The 27,266-nt window shown below is 36.1% G+C and overlaps 1 protein-coding gene across 1 annotated transcript; it reads left to right on the forward strand.

The window, feature by feature from the left end:
* The first annotated feature begins 2,463 nt into the window (after positions 1 to 2,463).
* Positions 2,464 to 22,889, forward strand: LOC133852750 (uncharacterized). The gene is made up of 13 exons (XM_062289498.1): positions 2,464 to 2,628; positions 2,800 to 2,862; positions 2,947 to 3,117; positions 4,839 to 4,970; positions 13,168 to 13,307; positions 15,351 to 15,437; positions 16,164 to 16,289; positions 17,947 to 18,099; positions 18,753 to 18,824; positions 19,611 to 19,712; positions 21,976 to 22,146; positions 22,242 to 22,321; positions 22,577 to 22,889. The coding sequence occupies exons 1-13, from the start codon at positions 2,598 to 2,600 to the stop codon at positions 22,629 to 22,631; spliced, it is 1,383 nt and encodes a 460-aa protein (XP_062145482.1). The 5' UTR covers positions 2,464 to 2,597; the 3' UTR covers positions 22,632 to 22,889.
* The last annotated feature ends 4,377 nt before the right edge of the window (positions 22,890 to 27,266 follow it).

Consider the following 27,266-nt stretch of genomic DNA (forward strand, 5'->3'; position numbering starts at 1 on the left):
CTGCTACTAGATATAACATTTAACTCTTGTCTTGGATTGTTTAGTAGTTAGGGTTAATTGGAGTGCTTGTCTTCTAATTAACTGCACATCCTCCACACCGTTGGAACTATTTTCCTATCTCTCCTTAGTCGCAGTTAATTAGAAGACAGGGGCTCTAATTAACCCTAACTATTAAACAACTCAAGACAAGCGCTAAAGGTTTAATCTAGTAGTAGCTTTAAGAATTAGAGAGATCGATGAAGTAAAACAACACAAGCACAAACGATTGCATTTAATTTCGTCGGGCGTTCTTCCTAAGATCTAATAATTTCTGACGCAGCAAATTATTAAATCTCAGTTGTTTCACAAATTAGAGGGATCAAACAATTATAGATTTGATATCTAACCCAGCAGTAGATTGCAACGAATAATAAACTAGTAGGCCTCCTAGTAATTAAACGAGACAATCATGAAAAATAGACACAGAAGAACATCTAATACTCAAAGCATAAATTGAATAATAAAAACAAATTGGATCTTACAGTTTTATTGATTCCGAAGCTTTCGTTTCCTTCAACCAATTATAAAAGTTTAGCCGCGCAGGGCCATGATTAAAACTCAAAGGAGAAGTTAGAGAAGAGAGAAGATGATGATTTTTTATAGTATGATGATTCTCCCACTTTATACACGTTTATCCTCATATTAGAAGCCTAGAAAATCTCCTAAAAATATTATAAATCTTATCTTTTCTAAATCTTATATTTTATCTCCTAAAGAAATTATAAATCTTATCCTAAAATAACAATATCCAAATCTAAATAATTAAGGAAAATATTAAAAATAAAATAAAGTCCTAATATAACTAGGAATGTGGTATTTTCAGCTAGACTTTCGTGCACCAGATTTGAAAACTTCTGCAAATAGACAGCGTATTAGAACGTCAACTTCAAGCCCGATTTCGACCTTGATTCAGTCAGTATCTCTCAAAACTCAAAACATGAAAGTTGTAGAGATTTTTCTTGGTGTTCTATAGCATCTTGAATCATCTCAATCGGAGCTCGAATGAGAGAATTATTTCCAGATTATGAAGCAATGTTGAAACTGTCCAAAATCGTCCAATTAGCTTTGTTTTACATTTAACGCCTCCATTTGCATCATAAATCAAAATAAAAGAATATTGAGTACATTTAGGCACCAAATAAGTATAAAAGACTAAACATTAAGGGCGAAAAATATGACATTTTGCATTCTCATCAGTAACTCGACTCTACCTCTGAAGATTCTCGAATTTTAGTATCGGATTGCGAGAATGTGGCTAGTATCGCCGGAATCCGGAATCCAGCTAGTATAGTTGGATTTCGACAAACAAAATTCCGGCCAAACTAGCTGGAATCGAACCAGTTTGGCCCAAATTTGAAAATTTCTGCAGGAATTCGGCGATGTTGCTGGATTCTAGCTGACAATATTCGGGCCAGTTTGGCCGGAATTTGGCGACGGTGGTCAGACGTTGCCTGATTCCAACGATGGTTGCCAGATTCTGTTTTACGCCGTTGATAATTTTTTTGTATGAGCCAAACGTTGGAAAATATTTTCAGGAAAATCATTTTTAAAAAAAAAAATGATTTCATCAAAAATATTTTATGACGGAAAACATTTTATGTCGAAACAAAGGGAAAAATATAAAAAAGTTCCCTAAACTAACAATCAATTTTAGAATATCTTTTTAAATTTTCAAATGTACTAATGTGACTTATCAAACTACTAAAGTGTGCCAAAAATGTCACTTTTGTAAAAAATTCCTAAATTACCCCTATTCTTTTTAATTTTTTAATTTTTTTTTTTTAAAAAAAACTAAACTAAACTATTTTTAGAAATCAATACATGTGGTTGGCCTAAATTAGAAAATTCTCATTGCAGAATAAAAAATAATTCAAAGGTCTTCAAGATAGGCAAAAATTAACAATTTAGTTATTGCAGTCAAATTCCATCAAAATACTTGAGGGACTTTGTTAGTGTCAACGTCAACACCAATAAAATGATGACATGTATCACTTCGACTAAAAAAAAAAATATTAAAAAGATGCATTTATAAAACTAAATCACTCCCTGCATTCAAATTCCGTCAAAACATTTGACGGATTCCGTTAGTGTGCCACGTTAACATTAATAAAATGACGACACGTGCCATTGTTAATGAAATAAAATATATAAAACAAAAAAGTTAAAGAGTGGCATTTTTGGCATACTTTGATAGTTTAATGGGTTACATTAGTGCACTTGAAAATTCAAGAAATTATTCTAAAATTAACTGTTAGTTCATGGGGTTATATATATATATATATATAATTTTTTTTTTTTTTTTTTTTTTTTTTTTTTTTTTTTTTTTTTTAAAAAAAAAGAAACCTTAAAACAAGTACATACGTGGAGCTTAGAATATATATATATATATATATAAAAGAAAGTACTTATGTGTGGAACATTCTCTCTCGCCCCTTCGAACTTAAAAGTTAAAACCTCACACACAAGTCATAAGAGCTTTTGCTGTTCGGCGTTTTGAGAAAGTTCCAAATTCTTCCTCTTCCTCTTCCCTTCTACTACTTCTGCTTTACCAAATCATCATGGCCTCCGATGCGTCTGATGCCCTTGCAGGTCCTCTCTCTCTCTTCCGCGCACTCAAGAACATGAATAGTTTTGCCCTTGCATGTCTGATTTAGGCTGTTTTTTTTTTATTTGCGTCTGTATATTTTTACTTAATTCCAAGATTAGTGTCTCATGTTTACTTAATTCCCCCTCTCTCTTTCTCTCTGCTACTCAATGCAGTGAGACAGAAAGTTCAACAATTTCTGAATGCTGCTCGTACCGGCAATCTTGATCTCCTGAAGAGTAAGTTCATATTTTTGTATGTCCATTTATTCGTGCGTGTGTGTATTTTGATTGTTTATTTTGGGTTGAATTTTATTGGGATAGACTTGGCCGGTCAGCTTGACGAGGGGAAGGGGTTGAAGATAACGGTGACTGATATCAAGGATGCCAACAAACGAGGGGCCCTTCACTTTGCGGCCCGGGAGGGGAAGACTGAGGTTTGCAAGTACTTGTTAGAAGAGTTGAAGCTTGATATCGATACAAAAGATGAAGATGGTATGCGCCTAATTTCATACATTGTCTCTATTTGTTATTTTCTTCATGCCTTCTTCTACATTGTGTAGTTATATGTTTTGATTCAATTAGATTAGAAAAATAAAAGGTACTCTTTTGGTATATTGTCGAGAAAAAAAAATGATAATTTAGGGAAGTACAATGTGTGAGTGTAGTTTTTGTCGTTTGATTGACTTTCTGGTTAGTCTTTGTGGAAAGCGCATGTTGCAAATGTACTTGGATTGCATGTTCTTCGTAGGTTTTATAGTTTTAATATATAAATTTCCTCCGTCATGTTTGTATGCTAGGTGGGAAGACTCTATTTATTGTGTCTCACTATTAATGATTATACTGTTGGATTGGTTTCTGCGGCTTGCATATTTGCCCTCTAAAACTAAAATTCATTTAATTAGTGTGAAGCATGTTGGTGGAGCTCATGGTGGTTTATCTTTTTTCCTTTTGGGTTTTAGAGAGTATTACAGTACTTTTGCAGGTTGGAATGGAGGCCGTTTTTCATGGTTAGACTATTAAGCTCTTTGGCTATTAAAATTGATGTAGAGAATGGAAAATGATAATAACAATGAGATGGGTAAGTTGTATATCTTTTTGGAGCAAATATTTTGGTAAATAAATAATTTAACTAGTGCATTTTCTGCTATAATCAATATGGAGTTAGAGTTTCTTCAATTGTTTTTCATTGTCAACCCTGAAAAAGCAACGAGAGATGACATTCCTGCTACAACTTACTATAGCTTCTTGTTCTTTAAAAAATATGACTAAAATATGTTTCCTTAGTGCCACGTAGGATACGCAACGTAATAACATTGCATTGTTCTATATTGTTCATATTCCTTGATAAGTAAAGACTATTAACCTTCAAAAAATTACCTGGAGGGCACCTATTTTAAAAGAGAAAAAAAAAAGGTTGAAGTATCGGATCACATGGACATGGAATTGCTTTGTAAGATCATATGAACAATTAGATGGTTCTTTTGCCTCCTGCGATAATATTTCATCATCTTACACTATATGTTTCATTTGTACAAGTTGTTAGTGAGTCATCCTTCAAATTCTAGAGTTACGCTTCATAGCAAAACATCACAGAAGGGTTGTGTTATCAAGATGAAGGAAAATAAGGAAGGTTTTTGTAGGTTCACAATTAGCATAAAACTTATTGTCACGCCTCATGATTCACAAATGAATATCAAGAGGTTCAGATAATAGTGTAATGTTGGATTTGGCAGATATAGTTGTTTGAATTTGGAAAGCTCCAATAACTAACATCTTTTAGGCGTGGGAAAGGCAAGCCTCCCGTTTGTTAGTTTTGAGGGTTTTGTTCTTTGTTGTGGGCTTTATGGTTTGTTGGGTTGTGGGTTCTTTTGCTGATTTTTGGGTTTTTTAGGCTCGTGGGAGCTCTTTGTGTGTACGGCCTAGGTACCTAGGGGCACCTTATGCTTTTTGTAAAGTTTTTTTATTACTTATAAAAAAGAAAAATTGCTGCCATTGTAGTTCATGAGTCATTTTGATTTTGAGTGGTTTACATTATCCTTTAATCATTAGTAAACAAACTTGTCATAATTTCCGTGGTTTACATTTATCTGTCTTTGATTTAATAGTATATGCAAGTAAACATGAGATGAAATGCATTCTCTTTTCATAAAGGTTTCATGCTTATTGGTAATGATGTTTTGGGTTATCTATTGATTGTTGTTGTTTATCTATAGGTGAGACTCCTCTTATTCATGCTGCCCGGCAAGGACATACTGATACTGCCAAATACCTTCTTGAGCGTGGTGCCAATCCTGCTATACCTAGTGACTTAGGGGCCACGGCACTGCATCATTCTGCCGGACTAGGTGGATTTTCTAATTTTCTTCCATTGGATTCCTTTTTGGGTCTTCCAAATACCTTCGTGAGTGTGTGTATTGTGTGAAATTTATTCTTAATTTGCATGATCTCTCCTTATTTGTTCAGTGAGTCACATCTCTTCATCCTCATTTTAATAGATCTCTTTCTAGCATGATGGAGTTATTTGTTTCTATGGTCCTTATCCTGGAGATATTTTGATCTCTTTTATTAGATCTCATTTTAATAAATATTAATTTTTTTGGGCAAAAATGGCCATTGTTGACAAATACATAATTACATATTAAATGATACTCTTATGTCTTCTTGGGTACAATGTCCATATGATACTTAAAAATGATGAGAAACAGCAAAATCAAAATGCCATATAATCATAATCTTATTTCCTATCTCAGAGCCTTTTTTGATTTAGATTCTCTTTTGGTGAGCATGATGACCTCATTCAAAAATCTAGTTGAGAACAAGAAAAGATGTTGTGATACAAAATTTTAATAGAAAGTTTATGTTCTTTTTGTGCTTGATTAACCATAACCAGGATTTTTATCCCAGTTACCTTGTCGGGTACTCTCGCATCCCTTGCCATTATAGCTATAAATTTTGACAATTTTATAGGTGGAATTGCGAGTCCAAAACTCAGTAAGTAAATACAATCGATCATGTTGTGGTGTAAATACAATCGTGATATTATTAAAAGCGAAAGGCGCCTACAAGTACATATGAAGTATACAAGAGAAGTTGCCTAGTTAGAAGGGGCAAAAAGAACAAGAAAATCATAATAATTAATCTCTAACAGAAAAACAAAAGCAGTTGTCCAAAGATAGAAAATATTGAAAAATAAAAACTTAAATCTCCTCCAAAGTCCTCTCGCGGTCTTCAAAACTTCTATCATTCATTTCCCTCCAAAGACACCACAAAAGGTACAAATGCACTATCTTCCATATAACAACACTCTTGAGTGTTGCCAGCAATCCACCAACAAGCATAAAAATCGACTGCTCGTGTAGGCTGTACCATTATGTTGAAGATTTGCTGAATATTTCATCCACCGTGATTATTGCTTATTTATGTTTATGTGATTACGTTGCAATACTTTCCATATTAGGTTCTAGGTTTTTCTATTTAACCAATGTGTAGCCATATGGAACAACACAACAATAAGAATTATTCTAGTCTTTTCTCAATTCCTTTTTCTACTTGGTATCAAAGCCAAATTTGGTTCTTGGTTTGTTTTTCTTCTCTGGTTTGTGTTCTTTGCTTCTCTGCCGTGTTTGTGTGTTCCCAAGGATTGTTGGTTGTGCGACTAGATGTTATCCTCCATCATCTAGGTCGCACCACCCACAGAAAGTACCGCCGGCGTCTTCTGGGCCATCCCTTTGGCGCATGGTGGTGATTAGGTGACAACCCGGTCCATAACAAACATGGGACAATGTGTTTTTGATGCGTTGAGCCGTTGATAATGAACACAGTTTGCCCCTTCTGATTTCTCGGGAGTTTTTGGCTAGGTTTAGAGTTTTTTGCAGCCTATCGGAGCACTTGGAAAACGTCACATGGATCTCCGGCGACGGCAAGGTGACTTTCTTCTTTGAGTGCAGAATGACATGTAATTTTGTATATGTTGAAGAACGACATGTCGTTCTATAGCAACCTATTGTTCAGCCCTAGGCAAAATGACATGTCGTTCAGCACTCTACCAATGACAGGTAAGCCCTAAACGACCTGTAGTTTAGCAAAAAAAAAAAAAGAAGTCTGATTCCAAATTAATCATGTTGATGAGTTGGTATTATGGTTGATTTGTAGTAATTTTTTTGAGCCCACTGGTTGTGTTGGAGCAATTTATTTGGTTGGATGTCTAATTCAAAAATGTCAGAGACAAATTAGACAAAAGGGGTAAAGAGTCGGGTGACCTCCCATGGTGAAAATCCAACTCTCCAAATCACAACTGTAAAATTGGATGGGCTCAATTATCTTTCTTGGTCACAATCTGCTCTTTTGTCTATTAAGAGCAGAGGGAAGATGTGAACTTAAATGGCAGAATTCAAGAATCAAAGCCCAATGATCCTACTTATGATAAATGGGAAGCAGAAACTTCTACTGCCAGTCATGGTTGTTGCATTCAATGCAGCCGGAAATCAGTCAGGGGTACTTGTTTCTTCGTACGGCAAAAGAGGTTTGGGATGCAGCTGCTCAAACATATTCCAAAGGAATGTTGCACTGAAATATGCTTGAAGCGACGGATCCATGGACTAAACCTAGGTGATTGTTTAGTGGCCACTTATTTTCATAAGCTCCATAATTTGTGGCAAGAGTTAGATAATTATTAGAAGTTGCAGCCTGAGTGTGCAACTGGTGCGGTTAAAATTAAGAAGATGATTGAAGAGGAACGCATTTATGAGTTTTTGGGTGGATTGAATTCAGATTATGATCCTGTGCGGGTTCAAATTTTTGGGAAGGAACCTTTTTCATCACTACAAGAGGTTTTTTCATACATCCAAAATGAGGAGAGTTGTCGTAGCACCATGCTTCATCCCAGTTCACATACCCAATTTGCTTTCGTGGATACATCTCAACACCCTTCGAGAGGTGATTTCAGAGTTCGAGATGGTGGCAGAGTAGCGCATATGACCTTAGATGACAAAGATAAATTATTTTGTGACCACTGTAATAGGTAACGGTATACTCAGGAGACTTGTTGAAGACTTCAGAGCCGTCCTCCTACTCAAGGTCGTGGGGGTCGCACAGGTGGAGGAACCAGGCCTTGGGCCAATCATTCTTCCACAGTTGAGATGGTCGTTCCTACACCTGATACTCATCCTTCTGCCACTGATATGGGGGGTCTGAGTAAAGACGAGGTAGAAGTACTCTGTCAACTTATATCTCGATTGGACACACCTGCTACTGCATCCTCCTCCTTCACTCTTACAAGTAATTTAGACGCTGCTCTGAATGCATCTGCTACTCCCTCTGATGATCCGTGGGTTATTGACTCTGGTGCCTCTAATCATATGATTGGTATGTCTCCTTTATTTTCATCATATAATCCTTGTTCAGGCAGAGACAAAGTTAGAATAACTGATGGTTCTCTTTCACCAGTTTCGGGTTAAGGATCTGTTTCTGTCACCTCCTTAATGACCTTGTCCTCTGTCCTTCATGTTCCTGATATTGCTGTTAATCTATTATCCATTGTCACATATTACCCTCGAGTTGAATTATGGAGCAATTTTTTACTCTTACTATTGCTTCTTTTAGGACCTAGTAACGAGAAAGATGATTGGCAGTGATAGCTTGAAGGATGGATTGTACTATCTAGACTCTTAGCCCAACACACAAGGTCGGCTCACATAGGCTTATCATACAGTTCGGGCAGATGACTCTACAGCTAGAACCTGGCTTTGGCATCACCAATTAGGACATCCTTCTTTTTTAATTTTGCAACATAGGTTTCCTGCGTTATTTTTGCATAATAATGTTTTTAAGTTTCAGTGTGAAACTTATGAACTTTTAAAACACCATCATGTGTCTTTTTCTCCTAGTATCAATAAAAGTTATACACCTTTTGTTCTTGTTCATACTGATGTGTGGGTCAAAACACCATCGTGTCCTTTTCTCTTAGTATCAATAAAAGTGATGCACCTTTTGTCCTTATTCATATTGATGTGTGGGGCCCTTCACGAGTAGTCTTTTTATCTAGTTATCGATGGTTTGTCTCTTTTATTGATGATTTTTCTCGGACCACATGGGTCTACTTGTTAAAGGACAAAAGTGATGTGTTTTCTATGTTTCAGATGGTTCATAAGATGGATCAGAGTTATCAAAAAAAAAAAAAAGATGGTTTAGGCTCAGTTTAATACCAAGATTAAAATTGTTCGTTCCGACAATGGAGGTGAATATATGTCTGGTGATCTCGGAATGTATTTCAAGATCAAAGCATTATACACCAAACCACGTGTGTCGATGCTCCGCAACAGAATGGTGTTGGTGAACAAAAAAAATCGGCATCTTCTAGGAGGTAACTCGTTCCCTAATGCTTGACCTGCATGTTCCCAAATCTTACTGGGGGACACCTTACTCACCACTACTTATCTCATCAATAGGATGCTGTCTCGGGTATTAGATTTCAAAACACTTCTAGAGGTGTTATCCCCACCTTTCTCTACTTCAAAAGGTGTCACTCCGAATGTTTTTGGTTGTGTTTGCTTTGTCTATGTTCATGGTCCTTTTCAGGGTAAGTTAGACCCTCAAGCCCTCAAATGTGTCTTTGTAGGCTATTCTCCTACTTAGAAGGGGTACAGATGTTATCACCCTCCATCGAGAAAACACTTTTTCTCCATGAATGTCACTTTCTTTGAAACACATTCATACTTCTCTTCATCCCAAACTCCTCTTCAGGGGGAGAGTAAGATTGAAGAGGATATTTTTTGACTCCGTTACTAGTCCCTCCTTTGCTAGAGCAGGAGCAACAACAACTTACTAATGATCTTCCTACTGAACCTACTGACAAGCCATCTGCGCCGCCTGTGGAAGAATTGAAAGTTTACTCCAGACTCTAGAAAAATAAGACCATTTCTAATGCTACATGCCAAACATTTGATCCTGACTCAGGTAATATTACTTCTATTTCTGATATGAATTATGTAATATTTGTTGTCAATGATACGAGTCTACCCATTGCACAACGCAAAGGAGTTAGGTCATGTACACACCATCCCATTTCTGATTTTGTTTCTTATTAACATCTTTCTTCACCATATTGGTCCTTTGTGTCCAAATTGTCTTCTATGTCTGTCCCTAGAAATGTACAGGAGGAACTTAGTGATCCAAAGTGGAGGATATTGATGGAAGAAGAGATGAAAGCTCTTCACAAAAACAAGAATTGGGATCTTGTTAAATTACCTAATCGAAAGAAGGTTGTTGGATGCAAGTGGGTGTTCACTATCAAGCGTAAGGTCAATGGTTTTGTGGAACGATACAAGGCCAGACTTGTTGCAAAAGGCTTTACTTAAACCTATGAGATTGATTATAAGGAAACATTTGCTCCAGTAGCAAAGATGAACTTAGTTAGGGTGAGACTTTCTATAGCTGCAAACTTGGATCGGCCTCTACATCAATTTGATGTAAAAATGCATTTCTTCATGGAGACCTAGAGTATACATGGAAATTCCTCCTGAATTGGAAGATTCATCCTTAGTGAGAAAAGTGTGCAAACTAAAGAAGGCTTAGTATGGCCTAAAACAATCTCCAAGAGCGTTGTTCAAGTGGTTTTCTTGGGCTATGCAGAGATTTGGTTATAAGCAGAGTCAGGCTGATCATACACTCTTTATTAAGCATTCCACTCAAGGAATGGTAACAATTTTAATTGTGTATGTTGATGATATTGTCTTAACAGGAAATGATGATGGGGAGATACAGAACTTAAAACATCGTCTTTCTAACGAGTTTGAAATAAAGGACTTGGGGAGTCTGAAGTACTTTCTTGACATTGAGGTAGTAAGGTCAAAGCATGGTATATTTATCTCCCAACAAAAATACATACTTGATCTTCTCAAGGAAACAGGAATGCTCGGATGTAAAGCCACTGACAATCCAGTAGAGGTAAATGTTAAATTGGGAGGAGATGGCGAGAACCCTTTGGTGGATAAGGGCAGATATCAGCGATTGGTTGGATGGTTGATTTATTTTTCTCATACCCTTCTAGACATTGCATATGTTTTTGTTTGGTGAATCAATTTATGCATGCTCCGCGAGAGCCTCACATGGAAGCAGTTTACCGCATTATTCGCTACTTAAAATCCTCACCTAGTAAGGGCTTGCTGTTTTCTCAACTTAGTCATTTGAAAATAGAAGCCTATACAGATGTAGATTGGGTTGGCTTAATTATAGATTGATGGTCCATGTTAGGGTATTGCACATTCGTGGGAGGTAATTTGGTTACATGATAGAGCAAGAAATAGTCTGTGGTTACCAGATCTAGTGCAGAGGCAGAATTTAGAGCTATGGCTTAGGGAGTGTGTGAAATATTATGATTGAAAATACAATTGAAAGTGCTTGAGTTTGACTCCAAGGACTCAATTCGATTGTATTGTGACAATAAAGCGGCAATCAGTATTACACATAATCTAGTCCAACATGACCGAACTAAGCATGTTGAAATTGATCGACACTTTATCAAAGAAAAACTCCTAGAAGGTATCATCTGTACTCCATATGCGAAGTCTAGAGAACAACTTGTAGATATCTTGACAAAGGGAGTATCTAGTGGTGTTCTTCATAGAGTCTTATGCAATTTGGACGTGCGAGACATCTATGCCCCATCTTGAGGAGGAGTGTTGAAGATTTGCTGAATATTTGATCCACCGCGATTATTGCTTATTTATGTTTATTTGATTACGTTGTATTACTTTCCATATTGGGTTCTAGGTTTTCTATTTAACCAATGTGTAGCCGTTTGGAACAACACATCAATAAGAATTATTCTAGTCTTTTCTCAGTTCCTTTTTATACTCATTAAAACTTCTCTCTTTTGTTTGATTGAATATATTAAATACAATAATGGCTTAGAAACTTTAATCCAATAATGCACTTTTGTGTAAACATTAGAGTTAAAAATATTTTTTCCTTGAAATCAGAAAGTGAGAGACTTTTCTATATTCACTTGAAATGCCAAAATTGTAACATTTCATTAATTTCAATACATTTCATACTCAAAACCTCCAAAACATGTACATATTGATATCTTGAAATCATTTGTTGGCAGATAATAATGGAGAAACATACTAAAAACAAAACATGCTTATAAACTCAATTCATATACATAATCTGAATACTGAAGACTATTTTATTATTGAACATGGGCATGCCTTGGCCTGTGTCAAACTTACTACCTTGTTTGACTTGAAGGTGTTGAATGCTTAACCCCATTCAAATTGGGCATGTCGAGCATAACACCACACTCAACGTTTGGCTTCGAACATACCATCCCCGTTTGACATGGCCATCCCTTGAGCTAAGTTTCTTACAAGAAAAAAGAAAGAAAAGTTTGTATATCTTTCCTTACTCATAAAATTATTCTTTTGAAAGCTAGCCTTAAAACTTACTTTACAATACCTATACTTTTTAACGCTGTATAAGCCTGGAGTCTTAAAATTGTTGGTAGAAGTCACAAATGATAGCTTTACAATACCTAATCTTTGAAAACTAGCTCTCATTAGCCTTAAAACTAGCCTTTTAAACTAATAGTTTGCAAAGCACCCCTGGCTCACCAGATTTGCTCCTACTATCCAGACATTAATTTGCTATAAGCACAGAGTCAAGGATTTGCCTACCTCTAACAAAAGCATTTTGGGGCTTCGAAATGATCTTCTCCACAACTGACTGCGCTTTGCGTTTTTAATGATATTTCTCTTATAAAAAAAAAAATTGATCTTCTCCACAACCCTTCTCAACTTATTAGCTAGGACTTTGGCAATAATCTTGTAAACTCCACTCACAAGATTAATAGGTCGAAAGTCCTTATGCCAAAATTCCTTCAAAATGAGGCAATGAAAGTGGCATTAAGGCTTTTCAAACTTAGTTCTCACATGGAAATCATGGAACACCCTGTAATATATGCTTTGCTTGCAACCATTTGGGCCTGACGCTTTTTCATTATTCATACCTCTCACCACCTCAAGGACCTCAGTCTCCTCAAACAGTCTCTCTAACCTAGAGGCCTCCTCATCATCAATGGAATGAAAAGCAAGGCCATCTAGTTTGGGCCGCCAACTAAAATGTTCAATAAACAATCTAACATAGAATTGCATTGTGATCCCTGATTTCAGTTTGATTGGAAGAAATTGAGCCATTTACCAACAGTGACTCAATGGAGTTGTTTCTCCTATTCGAGTTGGCTACTGAATAGAAAAATTTTGTGCATTTGTCACCCTCTTTTAACCAAAGTGCCCTTGATTCTTGCCTCCAACTCATCTCCACCAATAAGGTAGCCCTCGCCAAATCACTAATGACTGTGGTTCTCTCTTCAACAAATAAAGCTTTCTCTTCCTCCAAACCATCAAGAACATGTAATTCATCCAAAAGGTGTTGATGTATATATTTGTTTGATATGGCTAGATGTAAAGAATTTAGTACTTCTTAACTTCAGTGAGTTGCCCATTTAAATCTCACTTTAGATATACTTTTTGTGATTGCTTACAGGAGAAATTGAGTTGCTGAGGATTTTACTTTCCAAAGGCGTTGATGTTGATTCTCAAAGTGATGCTGGTACTCCTTTAATCTGGGCTGCTGGTCATGGACAAGAAGATGCTGTGAAAGTTCTTTTGGAACATCATGCTAGTGTGAGCTTGCATTTCTTTTTTGTTCTTGTAATGTCTTTTATTTGTTTTCAACAAATGTTTGTGTCTGTGACCCATGCCTTCTTGTTGTGCTCTTTTGGTTGCAAGAGATGAAGAGAGAGAGAGCCACTTCTGGGACTCTCTTCTTGTTATAGATTTTTTCTTTTGTTTGACAGAAACTTCAATATGTAAAACTTATTTTTCTAGGAGCATCTCATACTAAATGAGGAGCTCCCAAAGAGTTGGCTTTTTCCGTTATATCATGTGATATGTTCGGATAGTTACACTGGCTTAGGATACTTGACTATAGTTGGTGCACCTTCTTGAATTTAATCTTCTGGGGAAGTCTGGTGCGTCACTTGTACATCTTTCTACTGGAGAAAAGCTTCTCATGTTTATGTGTTTGCTGGCTAGTGAGCTGGGTTTTCCTGGATTATGAGATAATTACTGTGGGACCCTTCTCAGTCCAGGAATTGCCCAAGCTGGATTGAACCTTTCCTGAGCTTGGTTTTACCCACTTTTAGGTCTGCAGGGCCTCATTTGTTCTCCTTGGCCCTTATGGTACGATTATGGGGGCATGCTTAGTTCTGTTTCTTTTAACTGGGGCTCCCTGGCGTGTTAAGTGGGGTTAGGGTTTCTTTTGACCGTTGGGTTTTGGTCTCCATCTATCTGTGGACTTGCCCAGTATTAGTTGCTTTGACTTGCTGCGAATATTTGTTTATTTAATAATTCTTTGTTACTAATTTTATGGACTGGTTAATATATATTTCTCGGTATTTCATATGATTTTTCGTGTTGAGTTTTTACTCCATTACACATCGTCATGCCTGCATTGCCGAAGTAAGAGCCACTGGTTGATTGTTTCCAATTGTGTATTACACATATCCGCAGAAAAGATTGATCCTATATAACTATAATATTCTTTTAATAGAACCATTCAACAAGTGGCTCTCAATTCGGCAATGCAGGCAACTTATGAGTAGTTGCAATGAGATATGGAAGGTACTTGTTATATTGATGGCTTGTGTGTGTCATCAGATGTTCAGTCTCCTGTCTTCAATAATTAAAATCTGTGTGCAGGCCTTGTAGTAATCATTGCATAATATCGGTTGGGGATCCATCATTGAAAGGATCCCATTTAGTTATTGCCCATCATCTTTGTTAGCTATTAATATTGATTTTGGAGGGCATATATTCTTTAACCTTAAGTGTAATAAGGATGTCACATTTATGGATAGCGGCTCATTATAGCCCGAGTTTTGTTACTTTTGCAGAGTTTTTAAATTTATGCTCTTCTTTTTCCTCATTTTAGGGGATCTCTTGTATGCTCCATGTGTAGTAGGTTTGTGCCCATCTGCGATTTATTAATGATATGAAATTATTTATAAAAAAGAAAAAAGAAAAAAGAAAGACAATAGAAGACATTTAGCACACAAAATGAGTCACGCTTCAAAAGTGAATTATCGTAGATTATCCTTGACGGTTATCATCCAACCACATTTCAACGTCAATCAATGAAAGATACAGTTGTGCTAGCTAGTCGTGTTGTCAGACTGAAGGATTAATTCTTAGGAATCTGACATGGTTTATTCTATGTGGTTGCTGGACAATACTGAAGTTGGCAGAAGCTTCGTGGCATCGATGAAAAGGACAAAAAAAGTGTTTGATGCTAAGGACTCGTGCATACCTATAAGAGCACTTCTAAAGTAGCAGCCAATGCTTAGAGATGGTTTCAGAAATCCAAAACCATAAGCAATAATCAAGTGTAACCATGATTATGTACCAACATTATGGCAGTTTTTGGAATAAAATAATGGGTGCTGATCTACACAATCATTGATATATATATATATATATATATATATATATATATATAACATGGAACTTTTGTCAGCTGTTTTAGACATAATTTTTTTTACCCTTGTGTCATTTAATTAGGAGTTTTGAGGGTAGTAATATTTTAAAATAATCTTTTGTTATATCATTGAAATGTGCATTGAAATTCTCTTCTATTGTTTAATTTATTTTCTTGATATTATTTTGCAGCTTAATGCTGAAACAGATGATAATATTACTGCACTGTTATCGTCAGTGGCAGCCGGTTCACTGGCATGCTTAGAGTTGTTGATACAGGTTCTATACTTTTCTTCATCTTCTGATATATTACATGGACTTTGTGGCAGTGCTTTCTATACAATAAAGGAAGACATGTATATTTGTCATTAATATTGCTCAGTTCCTATTGGAGGGTTGTGGAGGATTCAGTAGGGATTTATTCTTGTTTAGACAAGCTATTTGTGGATAAGGATTGTTAATTCTTTGTAGGTGGGGGGATGGTAAGTAATGAATCTGGATACATCTTGTTCTATGGCACTAAATTGTGATATGTTCAATAAGAGAATAATCTTAGGACTTTTAAAAGTAACAAAAAAGAGAATAGTTCCAATACCTGAATCTTGTTAGTTACTTAACAACGGTTGGCCTTGTAAGTAATAAAATGGACTTATGTTTATTTCATTTACAAAAGTCTACCCCGGGACGCTAAGGGGATATTGTTTTTGGAACAGACGGCAGTGTTTTGCTGACACCTGAATCAAGCTTTTTACATATACAAGTTTTAGACTTTTGTAAATAAAATCTTATTGCGTCAATCAACTATGATGGTATATACTCTGAATTGAATTTTATTATTGCATTGTATATTGAATTTGCGTAAAGCTTGGGGCTAATGTAAAAGAATGCTTAATTCTTTGGTGCTTGAACATCTGTGATTTCAGCCCTCTGTTTATGTATGTGTTCACAGAATGTAGCTTCTATATTGATTTTGTGCTATTAATTTTTGCATATTCTAATGTATAGGCAGGTGCCAAAGTAAATATTAGCGCTGGTGGAGCGACCCCTTTGCATATTGCTGCTTATAATGGGAGCTTAGAAGTCATAAACTGTTTGTTGAAAGCTGGAGCTGATCCAAATATCACTGATGAGGTGAGGCTGTACTATTCACTATTTTTTCTACTTGAGAAGTAAATCAAGCTTTTCACTTGTTTGTCTCTTCTTTGTATCTGTGCATTTACTTGTTAGGAGTGTTGGAAAAATGCTCTTGGGTTAATATCTAATTCTGTCCACTTTGTTTCATTGCTTTCTGACTGTATCTGTTCAGCCAAAATACAATGTATAATGAAAGACATGGCTTATCTTCTTCTTTTTTTCTTTTTCTTTTTCTTTTTCTTTTTTTTTTCCCCTTTAGTTGCATATGGAAGAATGATGACATATTAAGGTTTCTTTAATGCCATCTCTCTCTCTCTCTCTCTCTACCTACAAGTGTTTTTACATCGTTGTTGACATTTATGAAATTATTAGGATTCTAGGGGGGGTATGCTTTTTGACACTTTGGCCTCCTTATTAACAGTAGAATTATATTTCCAACTTGATTTTGTTTTCGTTTACTTTTTAGTAGCTCAGGAATATTGCTTTCTTAAACTATTAAATTGTGTTAGGTTTTAGGAATTTAAACAGACTAGAGGTTGTCGAAATGTGATATGCAGTTGCACCTTCCTCATGTCATACCTCTCTTTATTTCTATTTAGAGTTCTATACATGATCAAAATTCAAAATATATGTTCATCTTTTCTCTCCTTACATGGGCTGTGCCTGTGAGTGTGCCCTATCTATTTTCTTGTGGTGACATTTCTATGCAGTATCTTCCTTGTTTCCATGGCCAACAAATGTAAGAAATGCAGTGTCCAAAACATTTTATTCATTGATGGACTTAATCTTAAGACTTGATTTGTAATATAAATCTTCCTCCTCTACTCTCTCTCTCTCTCTATCTCTCTCTCTCTCTCTCTCTTTATTATTATTCTTATTATTATTCTTATTCTTTTTTTTTTTTTTTTTTTTTTTTTTGTGGCGGTGGTGGAGAGCCATTTGTATTGCTCCTTGTGTACTTGGGGTGCGCCCCCTTTGGTGCCTTTTAATAAATTTATGCTGATTAAAATAAGCATTTTACTGATCAATTTATAATTTCAAACTTCAGTGTAAATGAAGAATTGGTAACTGATGCTTCTTTTATTATAAGATTTGGGGAAAACCCCATCTTTCACTAGGCAACACATTTTTAGCAAAGATAAACATTGGAACTCCACAAATGTTTTTATATTGCTTTCCTTGTAAATGCACTCTATAAGACAAAGTGTTGCTATCTTCTCAATGACCTTGCTCTATTTCGCAACCTGTAATCCACTTACCAACTTGGAGGTCTCTCCAAATTGACCTTGCTATATGTCCACTTTAACTTGCGAATGGTCAAATTTATGAAAATGTTTGTGGTTTAGTCACCATAACTAACAAAGCACTGATCTAGATTAGAATCTTTTCTAAGCATACTGTTAGGTTACCAAAACTCTAGAGTTAGCCACCATTACCTAGCATATCAACCATATTTACTTGGATTTACAAATTGGTTGTTGTTTCAACTGGTGGGTTGTATGATTGCATAAAGAGATAGTTATAGATGGTTTCTGTCACATTAATGTTAGTCAACTTCATTGCCAATTTTTTTTTTTTGATAAGAAAATTCTGCAATAAGACAAAGAACTTCATTGCCAAATTAAATAGCTTTTGAATGTTTTTGGCATCACAGGATGGTGCGAAGCCAATCCAGGTTGCAGCTGCAAGAGGCAATCGACGAGCTGTTGAGATTCTTTTTCCGTTGACATCAAAAGTTGAAACCATTCCAAATTGGACTGTTGATGGAATACTTGAGTACATGCAGTCTGAAAGTAGCAAAGAACAGGTATTAAGATCCTGACATATAGATCGGATATGTTGGGATGGGAGGAAGATGTCCAACTTTTTCAATGATCATAAATATTTACTTCTGTGGGCTTGGTAGTATTTTTTTTATACAAGAAATGATATCTGCTTAAACTAAAGACTAAATATCCAATCTCTGTGTGTAGGATTTTGATTTCAAAGGAAATTATTTTTACACACTGTTGTGTTTCTCTGTTAGCCTGATACACAACATAGCAGCGACTAAATGTTTATTGTTTCTCTTTTGGATCAGAATGCAACAAATGAGTTTCTTGCTCCATTCATAGTTATTTTGAACTCTAGTGCCCATGTGAAATGACTTTTGGTTGTGTACTTTTATATGAGAAGCAAAATCAAATTTTGGTAGGAAAGGAGATTACACAGAGTGCAAGAAGGTCTGCCCACTTAAGAAATGAAGGAAAAGACGAAAATAAAAGACTAACCCGGTGCGACAAAGAAACCCTGACATACTTGTGTCACAATAAAACTTTATCATTTTCTACTTGATATCAATTCTAAAGGAATTACCGTTTAATAGTTTCTACCTTGGTGGCAGTTAGTTTTTCATATTTTGTCTGCCAGACATGAAGTTATTGTATCTTTTTGTATTAACTTTCAAGGGAAATGTTTCAGGAAGAAACCAGAAACCCAAAGGAAGTTAATGTGCCGAAGGAAACCGCACTACCAAAGCAAGATCTCCATGAGGTTCCACTTTTTTTTTTTTCTTCTTTATTTTTTTTCTAATGTACCCTTTGTTTTTTATACTTTAATGCTGCTCAGATTCTTCATTAGGATTGTCTGTTTCCTGAAATTGGATGGTTCCTAGGTTTTACTTTTCCCGGTAAGATTGCACTGGACAATCTGTAGACATTGATTATGTAGAACTCTAACTCATCACTACATGATGTCATAAATTCAATTCAGAATTCCATATTCTGATTTTACCTGCTTAACCGTTAGTTCAACCAAAAGACTGAACCAAGGACTTTCTTGGGTCAATTACTGCTTTTATTTCAAGAAGTACCGCAAAACATTTTCTATAAGATCTTGAATTTGAATTGAACATTTCAGCTAGTGTGGGAGAAACACTAAATGCTACTGAAAAGAAAAATTATGATGCAATTTCGGGATGATTTGGAATGATTTATGAGTAATTTTCACTTAACAAAAAAAAATTTATGAGTAATTTTTAATTATGGTGCGATGAAGTGGTTCTCCCTTCTATCACTTGCAAGGGATTGGACGAACTTACAGCTTATGATTAGAGGACTTATGGTTATAGTCTAAGTCAGGAAGTTCTCATACTTGTTGGGATCTATTTCAGGAATTTGAATTTTTGAATTGAATTGTTTGAGGTATTGAGCTATTTGTCTGAAGTGTCAGGTCATAAGATTATCATCCCTATAACTTACTCATCTAAAATATTTTGGATGTAGTCTGTTGGAATTCTTGTTGTCCTGTGTTTTTTGTCATGAATGTTAAACATTTCAGGTAGCGCCAGAAGCAAAGAAGAAAGCTGCAGAAGCAAAATCAAGAGGAGATGATGCTTTCAAGAGAAAAGATTATCATATGGCTGTAGATGCTTATACCCAAGTACATACTTCTTTCTTCCGGTCCTCTTCTTTGACTTTCTGAATATTTTCTGCTTTGACTATTGAAAATTTTCCTTACTCGGTTGCAAGCCTATGATTTTCTATTTTGGTTGCTCTCTTGCTTGATCAGTTGATAGCAGAGAACACAGTACAATATGAAACATTCTTGGGTAAAACTTATTCTGTAACTAATGGAAGCATCTTTTGTAGAAAGCTGCCTATAAAATTTGTTGAAACTCTTCTCAGTTAAATTTGTCTAGGCCATTCTTCTGACAGATTATAGCTACTAGATTAATATTTTTAGAGGGAAACTACACTTACCCCCTTGAAACTACCACCCTATTTGCATTGTCCCTCCAAATTTAAAAAAGTTACAATGTGGGGAGCTATTCTACCAACCCCTTTTAATTCCCAATTACGTTAAAATTTTTCTCTAACTTAGACGGCTGACTCATCACGTAATGTAAAATGTATGTTATACTCCCATAAAATTTAGAGGTGTACAAGCAATTGCGGTTAACGGTTAGCTATAACCGCTAACCGTAACTGCTCCGCCTTAGGCGGTTAGCAGTTTTAAAATAGCTGCCGGTTAGCAGTTATTGAAACTTACAATCGCACTATATAACCGCTTTTTAGAAATGTGCCTATTTTGGTGTTTTAGGCCTTCTTTGAGCCTCTTTTTAGGGCTTATTTTAGATGATTTTGGGTCTTTTTTAAATAAGTAGAAGGCTTCAAAATATAACAAAGCTCAAGAATATTATTATTTTTTTTTTTATGAATAAAGATCAATTTCATTAAATTCAAAATAAAAATCATATATCAAACGCACCAAAACAACTTCATTTTGTAAATTATTATTATTTTTATATATATAATATATATATATAAGGGTAGGCGGTTAACGGTTAACCTCCGCCTAACCCACAATTAGGATATGGGTCATGCCAAACCCACGGTGGGGTTGTGGCCATGGGTCAGTCAAGACCCATGGCCACGCCGTGGATCTTTTTTTTGGCTTTTTCTTGAATTTTTTATTTTATGAATGGGTATTTTTGTCATTTTTGCTTCCTCCGTTGGGATTTAGCAAAAAATCATAACATAAGGGGGCAACTAAAAGGGGCTGGTAGAATAGCTCCCCACATTGCTACTTTTTAAGTTTGGGAGGACATTGTAAATAGAGTGGTAATTCGAGGGAGTAAGTGTAATATTCAAATTGGTAGTAGATGCACGTTTGCTCTGCACTTTCATTTGGAATGGGAATGTGCCCACCATGAGTACCTTTAGAAATCTGAATATTGTGAAGCTTTGACTAGAGAAATAAAGTTTGAACAGAATTAGAGTGGATTTGATTATTTTAATCAATGAAGTCTTGAGAGCAGTTACTTAGGCAGGTACATGGATCTGGTATTTAGATTTAGATTTATATTTATATCCTCATTTATAATCTTTGTAATCTCGTATCCATCACCCACCTGTGGCTCTGTTTATTTGGCCCTCTTTGTCCATCTAGAACCAAGAAATGCATTTCTGCGAAAAGCTGAATTGTTAGAAGTTCTATAGATTCATTTTTGCTGTGTTGAAGTTGGTAATTGGTTGTATATCTAGAGCTATGAAGTGTTGATCCGAATGCAGTACAACACAGACATGGCAGTACAATTCTTGAAAATCTAGGATATGATAAGGCAGGGATATGTTAAGTAATAAATATGTAAAAATACTTTTAAATATATATTATGCTAGTTTTCAGGTTGAAAGAGAAATAACAAACATCAAAAAGTTTAAAATATGTATAGATGATGAAACTGACTAAGAAATTATAAATAACAAAAGAACAAATGATATATGATCCTTATTTGATACTCACTTATGAAAAAAAAAATGATCCATATTTGATACTCACCGATTAAAAGTTAGAAGGTTTCATATTTGCTAAGATGCTCGATCTTATATTTTACATTTAAACCCTTTTACCTAAGAAAATTGAACTTTTTCCCTGAAAAGTATCATGCTATATTGATGCTGCATCCTAGCAGTATCCGTGGAAAAAAGGAAAAAAGGATAGTTTCCTTATTCACGGCCCATCGTATCCCTTATCATATAAGGGCATGCCATTTATCTTGAAGTGTCCTTGCTTCATATGTCTAGAAATTCTTTAAGGTGTTGCTTTTGCTTCCAAATGTTGTTATACATTTAGCTACTTTGAATGCATTGCCAGACACGAGAGCTTTCAGCTTTGTGACTCTAGTTTGGTGATGCGTATACAGGCAACTGATTTTGACCCCACTGATGCTACTTTGCTTTCCAATCGGAGCCTTTGTTGGATGCGTTTGGGTCAAGCTGAGCATGCCTTAGCTGATGGAAAGGCCTGCCGAGCATTAAGACCAGATTGGGCAAAAGCTTGCTATCGGGAAGGTGCAGCTTTACGTTTATTGCAGGCAAGCTCTCATGTTCCCATCTAGACCGTGGCACTCGAAACAAAAATTTTGATCTTTGTGGTCTGATGTTAGTTGTTTTGCTCTTATTATTGCAGAGGTTTGATGAAGCAGCCAACTCTTTTTATGAGGGAGTGATGCTCGACCCTGAAAATAAGGAGCTTGTAAATGCCTTCAGGTAGTGAATGGCGGCAGCTTCTCTGGACTTACTTAAAGCCTTGATTTTTGATGCTAAGTTTGAAAAAATAAATAAATAAATAAATTGCGATATGGATATGGTTCTCTATACCAAATGTGAAACCTGTGAAATTATTCACATTGTTGAAGTTTAAGAGTGTCTACATGGGACATCTTAGACTTTTTCAGAGAACCTGCAAATTTTGTTTTATGAATCAGCTGCATATATACTCATGACTACCTGCCATCTTTACAGGGAAGCTGTTGAAGCTGGGAGGAAGTTCCATGGTTCTGATAAGGAAAAATCATAGTTTGCCATCTGCTGATGTCCAGGAAGTTGTGACTAGAGGAATGAAGGACTTGAATATTTTGCGGATAAAGATTTGAAGGGGGCCTCCACATCTGAGAAACTGGGAGCTTATTTTCTTTTTTATTATTTATGCCATGCGGAAATTATGGGGTATAAATAGAGACTGTATTTAACAATAACTGAGAGTTGTTTGCAATTTTGGCAGAATTTTCATTCTAATTTCAGCCCCATCTTTTTTAAACATCAAAAACCTTTCTCATGTTGCATATTGTGAGTGAATCTTTGAGGCATGGTGTTTATTAATTTATTTATTTTTTAACTCGTGCACCTACACGTACAAAATGTTAGTGTTGTTATTTGAAAGGAAAATAAACACTTATTTTTATGTGTTTATGCATGTAATGCAGGTTCATCTTCTAAAGCAACCCTTCATCTTCTAAATTAATTTTCCAATTCCACTATATATCTTACCTTGTTTATAATATTGAGGTAAATAAATGCTTAAGAAATTGATTTTACTTTTTCGAATGATATCTCATGAGTTTACTACTTTTTATAACATGTTTTGACTGTTTCAAATGGATAAATGGTTACATATAATTTTTGTAAATAAATGAACAATAGTTGCATCGTATGACATGGTATACTGGTATGTGTGGTATAATGACTATGGACTTATTATTATGCGGGTCAATATTTAGGATACTGATATTGTACTACAGGTCCCTTGGGACAGTATCAACCCTACCAAGAAGGGTTTAATGGCATGGATAGACCATACAAAAGAAAGCTATGATATATATATATAGAGAGAGAGAGATTTCTTTGTATTAAAATCTTAGTGATTGTTACTGGGATTATGTCACTCTCTTTTTCAAAATAAACCTAAATTTTTAGATAACATGTTAACAGAAACAAAATATACTGTTTTATGAAAGAACCCACATTTGAATAAATTGAGTAGTTACTTAAAGCTCTTTGCTTAAACTAGCTCTATAATGATTTACTTACCAAGTTGTGGACTTGTGCAATTATTTTTTTTTCGTTGTAAAATATCTTGATGTTTTGTAGTTTAACAGGTTGTCAGGTGGTAAAATAAGAAATTCGTTGGAATAAAGATGCCGAGTGAATGGCTCGTATTGTCAGGTTGTATTAGTTAGTAGTTAACTGTTGTTGTGATAGTAATGTCTGTTTGGAAACTCTATCTATAATTGATGATACATATTCTGTTTAAAGATTTATTGTTAGAAATATCAGATAATTCAATTCCGCTTTCCACTATAGTATATTATGTGTAGTGTAGTGAATTCAGCTAATTACTAGTTAATTGGTTTGATGACACTACGAGTAACATTTCAAGTTAAGTAAATATTTTTATTTAATTTTGGAGGCGTTATAGTTGCTTTGTCCACCATAGAGGTAAAATGTAGTGAAAGAAGCAATTTGGCTTAAAGGTCTCGTTGGGATGATAGGTTTGCAGCAAGATGAGACTGTTGTGTTTTGAGATAACCAAAACGAAATACATTTGACCAAAAATCAAATGTATCATGAGAAGACTAAACACGTTGGTATAAGATATCATTTTCTTCGCGGGGTTATGACACTAGGTAATATCATAGTGAAGGAAATTGCCACATGGGAAATTTCAACAGGCGTGTTGGCTAAGCCAATTCTGGTTCTCAAGTTCAAGTATTGTTTGGACTTAGTTGGTGTTTGTAGCTTGTAACACCTTTATGGGTGTTGGATGAAATTTAAGTTAAGATGAAGATTTGTGACTTGACTTGAATTAAAGTCAGTTGGGCCCATCTGCTTTTCTTTTGTCTTTCTTGTGAGGTCTATTTGTTTTGGCTTTGGCTTTTAGAGAGTTTCAGCCGAATTTAGTTTTATTTTTATTTTATTTTATTTTTAATTATTATTATTATTAGATACAGAAGAAAGAAACAACAAACAGAAGCTAAAGCTAAAATAAAGCTTAAACAAAAGTTAAAGCCAGCTCTAAACAAGCCTAGGGAGGATCTTAGTTATCCTTCTCTTTAAGTCGACTTCTGGTTTCATTCTCCCACACGGATTGTGATTTTCTTCACTAGCCGACATAAGGTTTTATAAAAGGAGGAGCTTGCAGCACGACACAACGTAAGATTAACCGAGTCTCTGATAGGTAGTTTAATTGACCGAGAACTAGGGCTGAGCAGATCCCCGCAAAACCCGCCCCGCCCCGCAGAAACCGCCCCAACCCTCCCCGCAGAGCCCAAAAGCCGCACCCATGGGGCGGGTTTTGGGGCTGTTTTTGGCCCCCCCGCGCGGTGCGGGGCGGGTTGCGGGGGGGACCCTTGAATTTTCTCGGGTCCCCGCCCCGCCCCGCACCCGCCCCGCATATTTTAAAAAAAAAAAAAAAAAAAAAAAAAAAAGAGAGGAAGAAAGCGGCACTCGGCAGAAACAAAAACAAACCCTAAGTCCCTAACTTCTAACCTCTCTTCTCTAACTCCCTGACCTTCCTTGCGCCGCAGCCCCCCTTACTGCCCACTGCCCAGTAAGCCGGTAAGCCCACATCACTCCGGTAACCGCCGACAAGAGCGTCTTGAGGACGAGCAATTCTACCTGGTCGTCGCCCAAATCGTGGCATTTGCACACGGACTCGATCAGCTTGGACAAGAGCTTGGCCTCGTCGCCGCCGGAGGGGTCGGCCTCGCCGCGGAGGTATCCGTAGGCAATCAGCTTCTGGATGCAATCGACGGCGGGATCGGCGATCTTTAGAACGCCGGAGTTGGCGGCGTTGATGAGCGGGCTGATTATGGACTCGGAATCGGCGAGGGAGTACTCGGTGGTGCCGCCGTCGTGGAGTGGACCTGGGCCTGAGGAATTGGGCTCGGCCTCGGCCTCGGCCTCGGGCTTGGAAGGGGAAGCAAGCTTCTCGAGGACGGACTTGCACTCGTGGGCGAGCCTGGATTGCTTGCGCCAAGAAGCGTTCTTGATGATCTTCTCGAGCGCAGGGGAGACCACCTGGCTTAGCCGGGAATCGGCTTCCGAAGAAGCCATTACCGTGTTCGGAGATTGGAGGGGCGGCTCAATGAATCAGATCTAGAGTGAACAGGAACCGGGGACGGTTTTGCCTTGTGGAAGCTCGGTAAAGGAGGATGTTGCTAACTCGCCGAGCAACGGTGGGTCAAAACCCGCGGGGATCCCCGCCCCACAACCCCACCCCATCTACACCCGCCCCATGCGGGTGAAGGGGGTTTTCTGCGGGGTGCGGGTTCACTTTGGGGAACCCGCACCTCTGCGGGGCGGGTTCAAAAAATCCCCATCCCCGCCCCCCCCCCGCCCCATGCTCAGCCCTACCGAGAACTACGCCTCATGAAGCGAAAGCGAATGTTACTAATTTGAATCCTCGTTTTTTTAATGTATAGACATGTTAAAAAAAAAACATTGTAAGATGAGAAATGATCCCTACACTCATTTCTCACAACAGCCCCACAACAAGCTGATGTGGCTGGTAATATTTTATTATTTTTTTACAAAAAGAAAAGAAAACAAAAATAAAATAAAATAAAATATTACCAGCCACATCAGCTTGTTGTGGGACTGTTGTGAGAAATGAGTGTACGAATCATTTCTCTTGTAAGATTAACCGAAAATTTTAACGGAGGGCTGTAATTAAAAAAAATTGAAAAATTGATGTACTAAATTAACACATTTTAAAGTTTAAAGCTGTGATAAAAGATTAAGGGTAGTAAGTAAAGTTTTTTCTCCTTATTTTTTTTTTTCTTTTATAAACATTACATTAAATTTAGAAAAATGATTGTTAGAAAGAGAGTTTCCTTTCGTTGTTTATAGTATAAGGTATGTCAATTTTTTAGTTTACGCTTTTCTTTTTTTTTTTTTTTTTTTTTGGAATACGCACTCTTTACGTGCTTAATTAATGGATAATATTGACTTTCAAGCTTTTATGGGAACCAGAAAAAGTATACGGAAAATACAATTCTTTTCTATTATATTTCTAGTTTTAATTTGCTGTTTTTTTGTCTTTATTTGTTGTCGGTATGTATCGATGTCAAAAAAAGCTTTCATGGGAACCAAAAAAAGTATACCCTAAACGTTACATTGAATTCAAAAAAATGATTGTCAGAGAGAGTTTTCTATCATTATTTTTGGTACGAGGTATAACGATTTTTTAGTTTGCACGGTTATTCATTGAGATTTTATTTATTTTTTATTTTTTGGGTAATACACATTGTTTACTTGCTTAATTAATGGAAGATATTGGCATTCAAGCTTTTATTGGGACTGCGAAAAGTATATAAAAAAGACAGTTCTTTTCTATTATATTATTTTTCATTTGTGATTTTTTGTCTTTATTTTCCATCGGTATGTCTTTCCATTTTCGTTTTTTGTCCTTATTATCTATTCTAATTCATATTATTTTTAATTCAATTTTTTTTTTTTTATTATTTTTTAAACGTTACATTGAATTCAAAAAATTAATGGGGAGAGATAGAGAGTTTCATGTCGTTGTTTTTGGAACAAGGTATGACGATTTTTTAATTTGCACTATTGTTTATTTTCTCAATTGATGAACACGATTGACTTTTAAAGTTTTTATAATGTATTATGATTTTTTTTTTCTTATAAGTTTTTATGG

The sequence above is a fragment of the Alnus glutinosa genome, chromosome 12 (assembly GCF_958979055.1).
Source record: "Alnus glutinosa chromosome 12, dhAlnGlut1.1, whole genome shotgun sequence".
Taxonomy (NCBI): domain Eukaryota; kingdom Viridiplantae; phylum Streptophyta; class Magnoliopsida; order Fagales; family Betulaceae; genus Alnus; species Alnus glutinosa.